Source organism: Electrophorus electricus, chromosome 13, assembly GCF_041902795.1.
Source record: "Electrophorus electricus isolate QZ-2024a chromosome 13, ASM4190279v1, whole genome shotgun sequence".
NCBI lineage: Eukaryota > Metazoa > Chordata > Actinopteri > Gymnotiformes > Gymnotidae > Electrophorus > Electrophorus electricus.
The window spans coordinates 13,635,414-13,652,362 of record NC_137509.1 but is presented as its reverse complement, the minus strand read 5'-3'; the positions used below and the strand labels follow the sequence as shown (position 1 = coordinate 13,652,362).

At 41.9% G+C, this 16,949-nt stretch overlaps 1 protein-coding gene across 5 annotated transcripts; it reads left to right on the top strand.

Moving 5' to 3' along the window:
• The first annotated feature begins 1,150 nt into the window (after positions 1-1,150).
• Positions 1,151-16,920, top strand: LOC145643502 (NACHT domain- and WD repeat-containing protein 1). Of its 5 annotated transcripts, none has more exons than XM_081694931.1 (32): positions 1,151-1,409; positions 1,848-1,907; positions 2,182-2,283; positions 2,406-2,492; positions 2,591-2,698; positions 2,782-3,154; positions 3,304-3,503; positions 3,646-4,046; positions 5,292-5,446; positions 5,587-5,795; positions 5,944-6,083; positions 6,160-6,270; positions 6,381-6,545; positions 6,656-6,779; positions 6,922-7,125; positions 7,249-7,531; positions 7,709-8,120; positions 8,229-8,368; positions 8,458-8,586; positions 8,961-9,304; positions 9,458-9,591; positions 10,827-10,955; positions 11,305-11,552; positions 11,951-12,116; positions 12,430-12,631; positions 13,146-13,276; positions 13,526-13,662; positions 13,940-14,094; positions 14,430-14,636; positions 14,805-14,899; positions 15,197-15,321; positions 15,760-16,920. In XM_081694931.1, exons 1-32 carry the CDS (start codon positions 1,359-1,361, stop codon positions 16,011-16,013), a joined length of 5,781 nt encoding a protein of 1,926 aa, XP_081551057.1. In that variant the 5' UTR covers positions 1,151-1,358; the 3' UTR covers positions 16,014-16,920. The 5 variants fall into 5 exon arrangements, with proteins under 5 accessions (XP_081551057.1, XP_081551056.1, XP_081551055.1 ...); XM_081694930.1 differs by having other exon boundaries at positions 7,249-8,120; positions 11,305-11,367; positions 11,470-11,552; XM_081694929.1 differs by having other exon boundaries at positions 7,249-8,120; positions 9,024-9,304.
• Positions 16,921-16,949: the final 29 nt, after the last annotated feature.

Here is a 16,949-nt window from a genome sequence, read left to right as displayed (position 1 = left end):
AACTAGCTATCAGAGGTGTGGGTTGGTAGTGTAGTTATAGCAACTGCTCACTTTTCTTATGGTTAAAACTGAATGAAAGGGCAAGGGGTTATTGCAACAAACTCAGGAGGGATGCCAAACAATGAATATGAATAACAGCGCTATTGGTCTTGGTGTATCCCTGTTTTGTGTACTTGTATTCTTGCTCAAAGTCTGGGCAGTCAAGAAACCCTGTCTCTTAAAGACCTGTCTGTTCACAAAGCTTCTGAGTTTATTTGGCTATTTGTTTGAGCTTGAGCTGTGCCTGTCTTCTGAGAGATGGGAGCTTCTGAGTATTTCCAGCTTATAAGATGGCTAATAAGAAATAGCTTAGTTCTTTAAAAAATGTACAGGTTTTTAAAGGAAACAAAGTTAATTGTAATTATGACAATGATCATCTGAAATTTAAATGATTAGTACAAGCCTTGTAATGTTTGTTGAGAGAATCTATATAAAATGTCCTTTCCTCATTTATTTTAGGTCATTTGGCTTGTCTGCTCTTTTATAAAACATTACACTGTGTGGTTGTTTTTTTAAATTTTTTAATTTTTTTTATTTTTTATTTTTTATAATGTTTGTTTGGTGCAGTGCAGTCAGGACGCAGTGGAGCCATCTGCATGTGCCAGAGACACTCCTGCTATGTCTGTACTGCTGGTTTCTGAGGACACCTGTAATTCTCCATAGTCTACTAACTCGACGTGCTAACACATGTTGGCACGCCCCTTGGTGTAATGGCCAACACATTTAGAGTCGGCTCCGGTCTGCAGAGAGACCCTTCTCCAATAGTCAGATTATTTTTTTAGAATATAAAAAAAATCTAAAATTCTAAAATAAACCCAAAGCGTATTATGTCTTTGTTTCTTTTCAAAGATGGTCTATGAATCATTACTACATGAATGTTATTAAAAGCCTGCAGGTGGTTATTAAAAGCATGTTGTTAAAACCATTTATGTTAAAAAGCTTGTGTTATACAATGTTCTTTTCACCATATTCTTCTCTAAGTAGCCTTTATTGTTTTGTTCTGAACATAACAAGTCGGCGCTAAGTCTATTTCGTTCCCATAGTGATGATAAACTGTACGGGAAATAATGAGAAAGTGTCTGAATGAGAAAGTCTCATTCAGAGTCGTGCTGTAACCGATTCAGAGCATATAGCTATGCAGGCGGTCGGAGTGCTGGGAGCTGTAGATCGGACGCTCTGTGGATGAAAACGAAATGCAATACCAACGGAGAAGAATTGACTGAAAACCGCTGTTGGCCTGACAACATTTTAGTGTATTACTGCGTTGTGTAAGATCTAAACTTTAAGAAGAATAGCGCTCGGACGCCTGAAATGTAACAATGTGGACAATTTATAGAAATGCAATTGCACCTAAAAATAAGAAGAAAAAAGTAGGCATATGTGTGTTGTTACCTAGTTTACCCATCTCTAAAACAAATATACGATAGAATATTATGTAGAATATCTTATCTTTATAATATCATTTGTATGTGTGTATATCTACGCCACTACTGTGGTTAATGTTGTTCATTCATTCATTCATTCGTTAAATTAAAATGTGCTTCCATGTAATATGACCAGAACTAGCGACCTTACATCGTACGTATACTTTACATCTTTCTGTTTAGGTCAAGCCTACACATAAACTATGCTAACTTATAAATAGGTAAACTTTAAAAACAGCCTTGAAACTTAGCAATTATCAATCATCGATTAAGCTTGAAACACGAAAGTAGCGTATAGACAATCTGTATGCAAACAGTTATCCAATAAAATGAAGTCTTGATCTTTCTCTGGATGATGGGACCAATTATTGCACCAATTTTCAGAATCATGAAGAAGTGAGCTTTCCATCTATTTCCAGTGACCCCATCAAGGTAGTGAAACAGGTGTGTTTTCTCACATTCTACTCTTGTAAAAATGTTAATTTCCCCTTTTGCTCATCCTGTCTTTCAATAGTTCTGGATACTAAAGCAGTTTAGGCTTGGTGGTACATTCTTTAAAGCAGACATGTGTCTTTGCCTCTATTGTAACATTATCTGTTCATTTACTGTCACTAATTAGACTGCTTGTATTAGGCTACTGGCATTGGGAGTGAAACGCATGAGCCGTTGGTATGTAACACTTTGTTGCTTCCTCATTGGAATTGTATGGCTTCTTCAGGATCATAAAACCAGGCTAACTACATCTCAGAGATTTGAAGATCTGTTCTTCTCCCAGTGTCTGACTGATTTTGGACCTCTTGATAGGAAAATAAAGAACAAGGTATGACAATATATATGATTAATCCTGATTTAGTCTGTTATTGAACAGAAGTTGTTTTTAATTCTTTGTAATAGGTAGTGGTTGTGGTACATTCATTCTTATGCAATGTCCTTGGTAAGCAGAAAATCTCAAACATCTCAAGTCATCAGGCTGTTCCTTATGCTAAAGTAAGTGTGGAGACAGATTTGGAGATCACAGCCCACCTCAAAGTAAGCACATTTTAAAAAATGTTTGACCACATGTTTATACATCCTTATCAATATATCAGTAGTTTCTTGGGGAAAGAATAAAACATTTCCCTCCCCAGTATCTCTTGCATCAACGTCATTCTAAGAGTTCAAGCCATGATTTGTATCCTGAAGAAAATGGAGCTGAAGTATTGAATGTTTTGAGAACTAAAGCATTCCTGTTAAAGGTGAGGTTTTAACTATGTTTTGTAAATGTACGGAGAACCTCCAGCAGAAGCTCCTTCTGAACAATTGCATGTTAAAATTTCAGGATAAAACTCTGGAGACTTTATTTAATGTCAGTGAACATATAGCTCCACTAAGTGATGCTCCTCAGTTTCTTCGGACCCTCACACCACTCAAAGACAATGAAACGGAAGAAGAAATGAAAGAGAAACGGGACAAAGTAGCTATTCCTGCTTTGTCATCTTCTATTGATGAGGCTCCAGACATAAGCTCATCTGAAGCAATTTGTAGAGGCTCTGCAGTTAAGAAGAAAGAAAGTTTGCTCACTAAGCAATGTGATGAGAAAGATCCAGATGTCTATGACTGTATTAGCACAAATGTTGTGCAAAAGGACCCAGAGAGACTTTGTCATATCAAACAGAGGAGATTCATGATCTATTTGTGTGGAGGGTATAGAGGTAAGGTGAACAACCACTGCAGATGAAGAATGCATTTTAGACTAATATTGTCATGCTTTCACTGTAATGTTAACCATAGTGGCATAATGAAAATTTAAAGATCATGATGTAGAGAGTATTGCTTTCTGGGAATGTGCTTATGCGTGCAGATACCACTGCAGAGCGTACTGCACTGATGGAGCACGTGTATCCCCAACTGTACCTCTACTGCAAGCAGAGAGGATATGACTTCAAAATGGTGGACCTGCGCTGGGGCATGGGAGACCCTGTTTCTGACCACCATGACTCAGTGGCGTTGCATGTAGAAATGCTAAAGAAGTGCCAGCAGACAGATGGGCCAAACTTTTTTGTGAGTCTGACTTGGCTTTTTACTTCTGAGAGCGTTTTCAGTCGTGAAACCTTTCTAACTGTTATGGAGAAATGAGAACAAAAAAGGTGAAAAGAAACAAGTATGTCTAATTATAGGTGTGTCTTCCTGTTGCTTACTGAAGTTGTTCATAGGCCAGAAATATGAGGTTCAGTCATTACCCACCACCATCTCCCAAGGGGACTTTGAGGCCATTCTGAGAATCGTTACAAGAGACAGGGAAAAGCTGTCCCAGAGGCAGTTGGACGTGGATGAGGCAGCCATCGAATCGCACTCCAGCATCACTGTCAGCAGCAATAGGAGCTTTGCATTTGAGGATGGGCCAAAGGAGGAAGAGGAGGGGCAAGCAGAAAGCTCCGTCTTAAGGAGTGAACACTTCAGTTCGTATAGTCCATTTTCAGATGGAGAGGAGACAAAACTGGCCAGATGTTGGGTGGACTTTGATCGTGACTTGACTGCCTTGCAGACATGGTACCAGCTGGATGAAAACACTGTCCCACCTGCGTACCGTCTGCTGCCTGTAAGGTAGAAAGGTTTTACTGTCACATTCAAAAATTACCCATTCATTTCATTCTTAGTTTTGTACTTTTACTAAGACAGACAATCCTCTTTTATTTCAATATTTTATCTTAGCATGCTCAGACATGTTTATTAATAATATACCTTTTTGTAGAATGTTGCAGACAAGTCTTATACCATTCAAACTTCTCAAAAAAGAAAATAAACACAGTACAATGCAATATTCTGTAGAAGGGCTTGCTAAGCAGGTTGTAACTATTGGGTGTTAGTAACTAGTATTGAATACTATTGCTGTGTAAATGCAGGACTCTGTTTGGTTCCCATGGTAGGGAAAGCTTGGCTAGTATTGTGTTTATGATGTTTGACAGCTCTTAGTAGACTGTAAAGCTGGTGAGAACAAGTAGTGCTAAAGCCATCAGAGTGATCAGAAAAGTTTTGCTCCCTGCTAGCTTAGTGGTGTGGCTCTTTTGTATGCTTTCTTAAATCTTCCCCAGATATGTGTGAAACAATGCCAGTTTTGATTGTTCAGAAATTTTAGAGGAGAAGTGATTTATAGAAAGCCTTAATATATTAGTCTTAAAGGCCATGAATAAGTGGATATTCTTGTTCACACTTCAGTGTCACAGTGCTAAAACTGTCATAGCCGGCTGAGCATTGTGACAAACCCAAAACGACATCAAGACATGATCACTTTCTTAACATCAAAAAAGTGTGGGTAAGTTATTAATAAGGTATCCACCACTATGTGGAAAAGGGTAGGGAAAAAAGTCCTAATCTCACGTGCTAAAGGTGCAACGAAAGACTGCACCTTTTTGGCAGATGGAAAGGGCACATCACAAAACATACAGAGAAATGGTAACAATACAGGGTTTGGGTGCCTTTTTGTTATTTTGCATTCTTTTCCTAACACCCAATATTCCACAACTTTAGGGTATGGGAAACTGTGGGTCCTAAAAAGTGGCATGCATGTGAATTGTGAAGAAAAGTGAAATGGAACACAGAAATGATGTCACTGGATTTGTTCAATTTTTGCCAACTTCAGCAGTGCCCTTGTTCTTTGAATGAATAACTAAGTAATAATGTATTCATACCTCTAGAATGAATGAAAAACACATTACATGCATCATCATCATCATCATCATGAAGTTATCATTAATGATATCTACTACATTTTTCATATTTTAAATTAACAGCTCATTTGAAACATTTCTGTTTTCACTGCCATTATTATGAACTTCCTATGAACATAAGCACCCATTACCCTGATTTCCTGAGCCGTGATGGACAGCGCAGGAAAACTGCAAGGAAGGCGTGGTATTCTTCCTCCTTGCATTTGTGGGGAGTGCTACAACGCAGTGGCCCAGAGGCCATCGGGGAGATGGCTGCTGCCTGCCTACTCCGAACAGGTGTGTCTATGGCTGTTATTTTCCATGTGATGTGTAGGACATTCACAGGACATTTTTTTGCCAGAAAATAAATGTTAAATTGTGTTTGTATGTGTGTGTGTGTGTGTGTGTGTGTGTGTGTGTTTGTGTATATGCATTAGTACTGGATTGGGAGGTGGAGCAGGGTTTAGGATCAAAGCTCCCTGCTGAGGAGCACAGTCACTGCTATAAGCGGATCATCACTGACCTGCTGTACAACCTGAAGAGCGAATATGCCTGGCGGTTCATCGACCTGCACAAAGGCAGGCCGGAGATCAACCAGGTCCTGCACCAAGCACAACAGAGCTTCATCCACACCGTCCACAGCAAGGTGCGGGAAACCAGGAAATGGAAAGAGTGGGTGGGCGGAAAGAGTGGGTGGATTCAGTCAATTCAGTCAGCCAATTGCAACTGACTTATAGAATTAAAACAATATGTGACAATACAAATATATCTGTGTGGATCTTTTCAACTGGAAGTTGAGGCACACTAACATCTATGAGAGGAACGTTAGCTGGGGGAGGAAAGGAATCAGTCCCAAACATAACAGATCACATCAGTTCTACACAGAACGCCTCTGCTCCCATTTCCAGCGCACTGTCATTTCTGCTCTTAACAGGTATATAAGCAAGATACATCAGCTTTTCTGCACCAGAATGTACAGAGTGCAGCACTAAGCCAGTCATGTGTTGCAGGGCAATGCAGGAAAAACCTTCTAAGGGCTATGTGGACATAAGGAGAAGAGAGGCTTCACAAAAAAGAATTAATGAGGAGATTGAGCTTCACCTCAGACATGGAGAGTCACTGTGAGTTGGCATTAAGAATCTCTGTTAAGATCAATGACAGCCTCCTGTCTTTCTTAACTATGTAATTACATGTTTTGTAGGTTGTTTGAACGAGTTCATTTTCTTTGCAGAGCACAAGACTTTGCGTTTAGGCAAGACTTCTTGCTGGAGGTGAGGAACGTTTTGGAAAATTCAGCCTCCTCCCATAATGCTTTGCTGCTATTGGGGGAGCCAGGCAGTGGGAAGAGCACCATCTTGGCCAAACTGGCCCAGCTCTTACCCACCTGGCTACCAGGGTAGGTAAAAAAGACATGTTGCCAACTCAACACACACTGAACCATGATTGGTCTTTGGGCCTTTAATTTCAGTCAAATGTAATTTGACATTTAAGCCTGTTTAATCCCAGAGATGTGAAGGTGCTAGTGTGCTTTGTGGGACTTACGTCGGATAGCAGAAATGCGCGTCTTCTCCTGCAGACCCTTTGTACACAGATAGCCAACATCTACTGTCAAAACACAACAATATCTGAGGTAGCTGGTCACTCCAGTATTCATTCCCAGGATAATTGTAAACAGCAATCAGTTTGTCTCAGCGAGACACTGCTCTCACATGAATGAATGTGAATGTGTAATAGAGGACAGTTTGTTTGATTGTCTGGTTCCTACCCTACAGTCCTTACCGCAGCTGTGCAGGGAGCTGCACTCATTGCTAGGGTTGGTAACTGAGGACAGGCCCCTGGCTCTAGTGCTGGATGGCTTGGATGAGCTGAGTGAAGAGCATGAGGCGGACCTGTCCTGGCTGTATCCTTCTCTACCGCAGCACGTCTGTGCCATCTTGTCTGCCAGCTCAGACTCCACCTCCGCTCAAGCCTTGCAGGTGCAGCATCTGGACACTTCCTATGCTTAAGAAAAATTGTATGTGTTTAAGTTGTGTATGACATGGGGAAAACAGGCATACAGTAAGAATGTCCTAACCCTCCTCAGTCTCTTTCTTTCCTAGACCCATGCTAAGGTCTCATTACTCCCCCTGCCTCCTCTGAGCAGAGAGGAGATCAGTGCAGATCTCACCTCCAAGCTCGAGGCTGACTCCCGTCGTCTTCAGGAAGCACAGTGGAGTCTCTTACTGCACTCCTGCCTGTTCTGCCCATCCCCTCTTTACCTCTGCTCTGCCTACTTTGAGACCAGGCGCTGGTGTTCCTTCTCTCCTCTGGAACAGCTCGCCCTCCCCGGTGGGTTGCAGCAGCTCTTCCAGGGCATCCTGGCTCGTCTGGAGCTTGAGCACGGTGAGAACTTTGTGCGACGGGCTATATCGCTGATCTCACTCTCACGGGCTGGCGTGACAGAGGAGGAGCTCCTGGAGCTGTTAGGGCGTGACCAGCGTGTCGCCCAAGAGATGACGCTATTACATAATCAGGCTTCGCCCACCTCAGGATGTCCTAGCGTGCCTTTTGTGTTTTTAGCACGCTTAAGGCGGGATCTAGGGTATCACATTATGGAGGTGGAGAGCGACGGGACATGGGTCCTGCGCTGGACGCACACCGAATTTGGCCGCGCTGCCATCCAGCGGTATTTGGAAACGGATGACCAAAAAAAGACCATCCATGGAGACTTTGCGGAATACTACAGAGGCTGCACCTCGGATAGTGACATCTTCCAGCCCCTCGCATGGAGCCTGGAAGAAAAAGGCAGGAAGAGTTATGTGTTCAATTTGCGCAGGCTTCACGGGCTGCCCTACCATCTCATCCATTCAGGCCAGATTCTGCCTCTGCTTACCCAGTGTCTCTTTAACTACGACTTCCTGCTGCATAAGGCCTGGGGTTTGTCCATCTGCCATGTAGAAGAGGACCTGAAAGCAGCCGTCATCCCAGATAAGTAAGAATGTATGCCTGGCTGTGCTACTGCTGTCTTGGTCTCGGAAGTTCTGGGTGAAGTTGAATGATTTGGAAATACAGGATCCTGATGGTTTTGTGTGCGTTGCAGAGAGTTGGTGGATGTGGATGCTCTAGCCCAGGCTCTCCGTCTCTCACGTTCAGTGCTCCTCCGTGACCCCTGCCAGCTGGCCTCCCAGCTGCTTGGCCGCCTACTCCACATCACAGCCCAGGATAGGCCCATCGCTCCAGGTAACTCACGTTTGGTGTGTGTGTGTGTGGGTGTGGTCAGCTGTCTCTGGGTTCCCACTTCTGTGACACACGGGCACATGCTTCCACAGGTGACCCTCGCCGCTTCTCCTACCTGCACACCCTGGTGGCACAGTGCCAACGTTCGCCTGTGCCAGTCCTGGTGCCCACTTACAGTTGCCTCATGCCACCGGGAGGGCTCATGCACACACTGCTCGCAGGTTCCGCTCATTAGAACACCTTTGATGCTGAGATTGTTTGGCTTTATGTGCTTTTGTGCGTAAGTGACCTCACATCCCTGCATTTGATACAAAAACCTTAGGACCTAATGAAGCTGGGTTTCCCGAGGAACAGGGATTTTGCTTTACTTTACTGAGTATCAGTGAAATCTAATGGCTCTGTTTTGGAAGCAACAATAACATAAGCCTTACACCTCTATTTCTGTCACTTCTTCATTCCTTTATGCGCAATGCTATACTGTATATCTTTAAACCTATGTCTATCTATACTGTACGGCCTGTGAGGTGTTTTTTTAATATCATGCATAATGTTTGGAGTTGCTTGAATTGTCCTGTTGACCCTGTCTTGACCACAGGTCATGTGAGTCCTGTAACAGCCCTGGCCTTTGGCCAGCATCATGCAGTATCCTGCTCCGCAGATGGAACCCTTCAGCTGTGGAAGCTGGATGAAACGGTGGGACTTGCTAGGACTTTACCTAGGTCGGAGGGTGCGTGTTCGGGCTGGGCGGCTGACTCGCTCACCTTGTGTCTGGGGGACAGCATATTGGCACTGAGGAAGGACCACAGCCTTCAGGTGCTCGAGGTGGATTCTGGAATGGTGCTGTATGAGGACAGTGAGGCACTGGATGCTCCTGTGGTCACGTCTACGTGTGACGGACGCCTTCTGGTGGTGTTTTACGATGGGAGTCACATGGTCAAAGTCAGACATCAAATACACATTTAGTAGTACCAGTCAGATACAAAACCTTTATTTCCAAGTGTTGTTGGAGGAGTCATCACCACATAACTGCATGTGTCTTTCTCTGTATTTTCGTGCTTCTCTGGCCCCTCATTCTTTCTCACCCTGCTATAGGTTTTTGACTTGGCACAGTCTTGTTTACTGTTGCACTGTGTGACAGTTACCCTGGGCCATGACCCCATTCACAAAGACAACTCCATATTGGTCTCCCGCAACTCGGTCAAAGACCATGTCCTCTTTGCATACAGGTTTGTATCTGTAGGTTAATAAGTAACAGAACCTTACTAATATTAGCACTGGACAAAGCCCAACCTGAAGTCTAACAATTTACTTAGCACTGTCCAATAATCTAGCCAATAAAATCAACTTTCTAGTTATTAAACTATAACAGCGCTTTCTCTATATATATCTCTCTCTGTCCCTCGCTCCTCCCACACACTGTAAAACATTCACAGCATTTAATAATCACAGAATTTTGCTCTAGAGTAATTGCATATGCAGTTGTCAGCCATGTGAAATACATTGGATCTTTTTCTGAAGTAATTTCTGTTTCTGGTCCATCACTGAACTGTTCCATTATTAAAGAGGCCTCTGTGTGGGTGTGTGTGTGTGTGTGTGTGTATGTATGTGCTACCACATCATATAGATCACTGCCTTTTTGAATAGATATTTCTCTTTCTCTCAAGTCAGTGAATGATTAATAGTCTTGAATGAGAGTAAGGATGATTAAATTATCAAATGCACTAAATCTTCTTACATAATGTAATTAGACTGAGTGGGATTACAGGTAATGTGAGACAGTGTTTGTGGTTAAAAAGGAGTGGGTAATTATGCCAAATGGCAAACTGCCAAGTGTTCCGTTTTAGTATTATTTTGTGTAGGGGAAGATGTACAGTACTGTGCAAAAGTCTTGGGCAACCCTTAGATGTGTTGTTTAACAATGGTATAATGACCATATATAATTATTTTTCAGTCTCTTTATTAGAATACAACCAGGAAAATACATGAAATTTCTATGTAGTTTAAAAAAGCAGAAATAAAATTTGAAAAAAACCAAAAAAACAGCTTCTATGGGTTATGGTGGCAAGTATTTAGTGTAACCTGCCCTTACACTTGAGCAATTGCAGTTACCTGGCTCTCTTAAACCTAAATTAAATGGAACCTGAATGGAATGGTACTAGAATTGATGAATGGACAATTGTTGATATTGTTGAACGCCATGGTGCGGAAGTGCATAAAAGAACCGTATAGGCCATGTTAGAAGGCTGTTTGAGTTTGGGTCTGGACCCATTTTGTCAACAATGGTAGACTTTGGGCAACACCAATGGCATTGAGGCATTGATGTGGTTTTTATTAGACTCCATTAATTTATTTCTCTCTGTGTGTGTGTCTCTTGCTATGTCTCTTGCACGTTCTCTCTGTTTTTCTCTCTGTGTCTCTCATTGTCTCCATTTCTTGCTATCTCTCTTTCTCTCTCTCTCAGGGGCGGTGGAGAAGCTGCTGTTTTTAGTGCTAGAGCAGGCTCAGTCTTGGCCACTATAAGAGCCCAGCAGAAGCCTGCCTCCATACAGGCAGTGGAGATGAGCTCTCAGTACTTGCTGCTCTTCTGCAGGTCACAGGAAACACCATCATTATAAACTGTGTTTAAAATACCTTCAGCTTGTTGTGGGGTGTAAACTATATAAACTGTATATACTATACACATGTTGCTTAGAAGAGCCCATTTTTTAAACCAATCTACATAAACATTACAGTTCTAAAAGTTCTAAAAGAGATGAGCCATATAAATGATATCAGTGATACAATTTATATGTCTCAGTAAGCAGTTTATTTATAGCCCTTGGAAGAGTCCTCTGGACATATATAATATCTTCTTTTGTTGAGTCTGAATAAGTCATAGTTCCATTCTCACAGTTTGCAGCAGGTAAAGCTCAAATCCTCTCTCTCCTCTCTAACCCAAGGTATCCCTATAAAAGACACAGTGACATCATACACATCGAACTCTTCAGCACAGCTTGTTTCCGGTACCTACGCTCTATCCTGGGCTGCGGTCAGGACTACATTTCCCAGGTCACTATTAATAGGAGTGGGACCCACGCTGTGGCCTTTTGCCTGTCGCCCCGTAGTGTCACCACAGAGATCATCACCTGGAATATAGAGACGGAGGATCATAAACACATGGCCCGCTTCACAGGCCTTCTGACGGCAGGTTAGTTAGGGAACGTGACCCTTTTTGCAGTATGTATGCTAAACATACAGTCTATGGTTATTCACTATTTATCTAATGCCAAATGTGCAAGTTAATTTTCACGATGTTATGAATTACAAACGCTGTACTGAGATCATGGAACATGTTTATTTATTATATTTATATTATGTATATATTTAGATATTGGAGCAAACTTGGCAGACTGCCAAGTAAATGACTGGATTCTTTTAGTTCTTTTATACTGCTCAGGTGGATCCATTTTTTCCTAGTATGCTGTAGTCCTGAATTAACATGCTAGTATTGCTGGTATATTGTTCAATAAAGCCACATTGAAGACAACAAACAACTTCACCTACAGCAGCAACAAACTCATTGTTTGTGGCTGCTTGTACCTGTAGGTATATGTCCTGACCTGCGCTTCTGTGTGGGGTTCTGTGCGGGAGAGCAGTACCTGCGACTGTGGAGTCTGGCATCAAGAATCAATGACCAGACTCTCACATATAACATCCACAGTGTACAAAGTGATGGCACCCAGGAGATTATACCTATGGAAAAATATCCCAGGTAGACAAACATATACAGTAACAATTATGGCTGCTGGTATAATCCTAATAATACTGTTACTGCTGTCCACCTTGACCTTGTGATGGCGTTCCAGGAAGCTCGCACATTGCACTTTTGGCAGACTCTTTAAAGATATGAGTAGTCTTTCTTAAGATTTTAGATAACTTGCTTTTTACTGTAACTCTAAAAGTAGGGAAAACTGATATTGCTTGAAACATTTGGGCAGTTATGACCAAGCTTATCCCCTGACAAGCTCAACAATAACCAACACTGGCTTTCAAGCTGCATGAAGGCTGCGCTATGCTGTGTGCAGCTATGTGGTTTGCCGGGGTCTACGTGTTGGCACAGTGCGGGTGTGGAACGTGAGCCGACGGCGCTTCTGGGGGCGGCCCGTACGGGTGGAGCATGGTCTGTTCTCCAGCTCCGATGTCGCGTTGGCCCGCGACCTTAGGCTGTATATACTGACTGACCGCGGGACGGCCAAGTTCACTGACACACCCACGCCCATGTACCAGGTACAGTGACGCTAGCCTTAACTGGCTAAACCTGAAATGTGCAATGTAATGGAAAAGAGGGAACAAAAATATATCCAACTCTGGGAAACCTCAAGGATCTTTAGGGACAGAGGATGTGGGTTTAGATGGCAGCCAATATGACTAACACAGTCATGATTTAAATAGGAAAATCCTACCTATTAGTGCAGTAAGAAGCATTTCACATATATACATATGTAACATATGTATATATGTAACATATGTATATACACATATGCCACTGCATGGAATCATCATCATAAGATAAATGTGTAGTTAATGAAAAGAGTAATTAATTTCTGTAAATTACACTCTCACACCTTTTACTGGAACTCTAAAATTGAAACTGCTTGAAACATTTGGGCAGTTAGGAGCAAGCTCCTCCCCTAATTTGGTTAGTTTAGAACACTTTACTATATGTGTACTGCAGTGCACATGTCAAATTTTGGCAATCTGCTTCAAATAATATTTTTCTTCCATTTTTGAACTAATGTAGACACTGCTGGTGTATGATCTTGCGACAAGGAGCTACATTAAGAAGCAGTCGGGCCTCTTCATTGTCTCCTGTCCCCAGCAGGACTACCGGGTCCTGAGGGGGGAGCTGCTCCTCGGCTTGTCCGAGACCCGGTCAGAACTCTTCATCACCTTCGTAGATTTTTCATATTCCAGGAATTCCAGAAGTGGTGTATTTCTTTTCCCATGATTTATTTGAGTGACGAGAGCGCTGTCTTATTAAATTACATCTCAGTGCAATCATATTAAATTATTAAATGACTATTATATTAAATATTAAATGATTTGAACATGTCAGTGTGGTATGCCATGGTAGTATTTTGTAGAAGGTATATAATAGATTATATGTGGATTTGATCATAGTGACCATCTGATACTGTGGGACCTAGACTCTGGCTACATTAAAGGGCGGATTAAAACACATCATAAAGAGTATCTACTGTACACCATTCCGGTCAAAGATGACCAGTCCCAGAGTGTGCCCCCTGGAGATAAGAAAGGTATGGGTTGATCTCTATGTCCAGAACCATTCACAAGACTCACACTGGAACAAAAGCAGAAAACCCACACACACGACTGACATTTCAAACTTTATTTATATACCTACACTAACATTGTACTCTCTGCTGCACTTTGACCCAAAGTGACAAAATTATTGTTTATTGCATGATGCCTTGAAGCCTTTTGATTTACTGCTGTGGCCCCTAAAATTGGCTCCATCCAAGTCCTACAGACTTTAAAGCTTTGTGCTGTGTGGCCACTGGTGTCACGCTGCAGGTCTGGCAATGCCATGGGACAGGCACACAGGGAGCCGGACGGCCAGGAAGAGGAGGCAGAAGGGCAAGGTTCACAGGGCAAAAGAGGAGCAGCGGTGCTTAGAGAGAGAGAAGCACAATGCCGTGGACCAGTATCTCCTCAGCGGAGATGAAAAAGTACTGTCAAAAACCAACTTCTATGACTCTGTTTGAAACTCCTCTTCAGCCATGTAGGAATGTTTGTAAAATCAAAGGTCTGGGCAGTTACCTTACCTCCCCACCTTAGTGTGTTCAACCAGTTAACCTTTTTTCCACCGTAGTGAAAAAAACTGTTACTAAGGCCGTGTCAGGCCGTTCTGCACAGTTCTGGACTCCTGAGACTAGTAACAGTTTCTTCTTCCATAAGTGTTGTACTGGAAATCAGGGCCAGGACATACAGTGGCAACAGTGGACTATTGTTTCTTTCTGTTTCTACACACATGCTCTTTGTGTGCACCTATTCTCTCATCCAGGTAGTAGTGTGCTCCTACTTTGCCCATCATCTGAATGTGTTTAGTGTGGTCTCCTTGGAGCATCTGCACACACTGGAAGATCGGTGGTCCCTGCTGGGTCTCCGTACTGCGGCTCTTACACACTCGGGAGGCCATTTGGTGATCTGCAACTACAGTGAAGCCCAGCATTCTCCTTATCTCACTCTGTGGGATACAAAGCAAGGCAGGGTAAGCTAATGCTTGGAACAAGTCTATTGAAGACATGGCCACAAATTAAATTGTATTTAACAGTATTTGCATGGCATTCTCATTCTAGGGGCTTTTAATATTTATAAACTTAATGTAAAAAAACTGTACAAAAACAAATGTACAAAACAATTATGTATTTTGTTCTAGGTACAAAAGAGGCTGAAGAATGAGCCTGGAGTTTGTTGTGTGGCCATCACAAATGATGCTAGCAGAATTGTCTTTGGCATTGCAGAATGTAACAAGTATGTAATATAGACCACTTGTCTCAGTGTGATTAAACATTTATTCAGTAAATACACACTGCAGAAAAGCTAACAGAGCCAAGTGGGTAAAGTTTCTAAAGATACATCTCCCTCTACAGTGTACATTTTGACATTACACCTGTCAGTGATTGTGTTATGTGGAGTGATTGATGTAATATTACATGTACTTTTAAAATCATTGAGCATTCATTGTGTGGCAAAATGTCACATGCCCATATGCTGTTTAAAAGTCTAAAATCTAGGTTAGGTGAAATTAACTGATTTGTTATGTTTCAGATTAAAAGTGTGGGAGCCGTGGAGACGAAAGCACAAAACCATCTCAGGATATGGGAGCCTGAAGCTGGGTGTCTGCAGCCAGCTGTGTGTCACTGAAAGAGGAGTCAAAGCCATTCTGCTAGCAGGTATTTTCAGGAGTGTTAAGAGTGGCCTTTGGATTAGTCTTTTATTAGTCGTCCTTTATCTACTGTGTTTTTTTTTTTTTTTTTTACCCATTTGTAATAAACACCTCACTGCTTTGGACCCTAAGGTAGATATAATTGATTGCCCCGGTTGTCATGAGACAATGTTGGCATGACAAGTTCAGGCCTTTGTCTGTATCTAAACGTTCTTTAATAGGTCTAAAGTTGTTTCCACAAGGCCACATAGCTTTGGAATGTTTACTGTTTCCCCTTCAAGCATGACAAGTTTCAAGCACTATCCTAAGGCAGACAGACCCAGTCCCCATATTTGCAACTACCAACATGCAAAGAATAAGCTGAAAGCTGCATGCCCAAGTTGTATCTTTTGTAGACTTAAAAAGAAAAAAATCATAAAAGGAGCATATGTGGACCTTCCTGCAGATGAAGTGAGTGTTTGGGACCTGGAGGCAGGGGTGGTGCTGTCTGTGTTCACGCCAGACTCGAGGATCCTGTGTGTGTCCGTGTTGGACGAGGAGCGGTGTGCTCTCCTGCTGGGCTTCAGTGACACCCCCACGCTGGTCTGCATGACCCTCACCAGGCAGAATGTCACTGTGCCCGCTCACCATGTCAAAGCGTTCGGAGAGTCCAGCAGCAGTGAGGAGGAGGAGGGTGGAGAAAAGAACGGGGTCAGATGAAGAATTGTCTTGGGTTAAAATGTGCAGAATATTTAGTAAACAAATCACAGACTGAATTATAAAAGTCCTTCATAGCTGAGTCATTTGAGGAAGTAAATGTATCACAGTGAAGAGTCTTTTGTCAGCAATGGTACGCCTCATCATGTGTACTAGCCAGTTTTGTTTGTCAATCACAAGGTCACAAAGTTGTAATGAAACTACAAACCTCAGCTAGTAAATCATTTCATGTTGTGGAAAATGTTATTATTACTGAACCATGGTGTGTAACCTGAATTCATCATCTAAAGGTTTTGATTATTTGTATATAACATGATGATGTAACAGATGTAACAGATTTTGGGTTAAATCTGTAGAGCATTTAGTACAAAATAAGTATTGGCTGAATAATAAAATCCATTTATAGCTGAGTCACTCTAGTGAATAAATGTGTGTGTGTGCTTATTCATTTGTGCCTACGTTTTTCAAAATTCTCGTTTTTTGTCAAGAGACATCATGCAGTTTCCTGCTTAGTGCCTGAATGCGTAAATATCCTACATTTAAATCATACTTTATATTTCAAGCTTATTTTCATATAATTATAAAGTTAGATTTTAACGTATAATGTACAATAGTAGCCCATAAACTCATATCTAGTAAACTCATATCATTCTATAACTTTAACTAAATAGCCCATCCACAACTTGAGTTAGAATATGAATAGCCTAGTAAGACACAAGCCTAATGTGAGAATTGGGACGTGATTAAGATGATTAAATAAATCAGTACTGCGGACAGGAGCAGTTTCCATAACTAAATAGGCCCAACTATTTTTTGCTCACATGCTTTCAGACCGTTAAAATAAAGAATGTCTCTTTCTCCCAAATTAAAGTAAATGTTTTGAATATAAAACCTAACTGTCGACATAAAACCGCGTCTTTATAGCTACTCAGGGAGTAT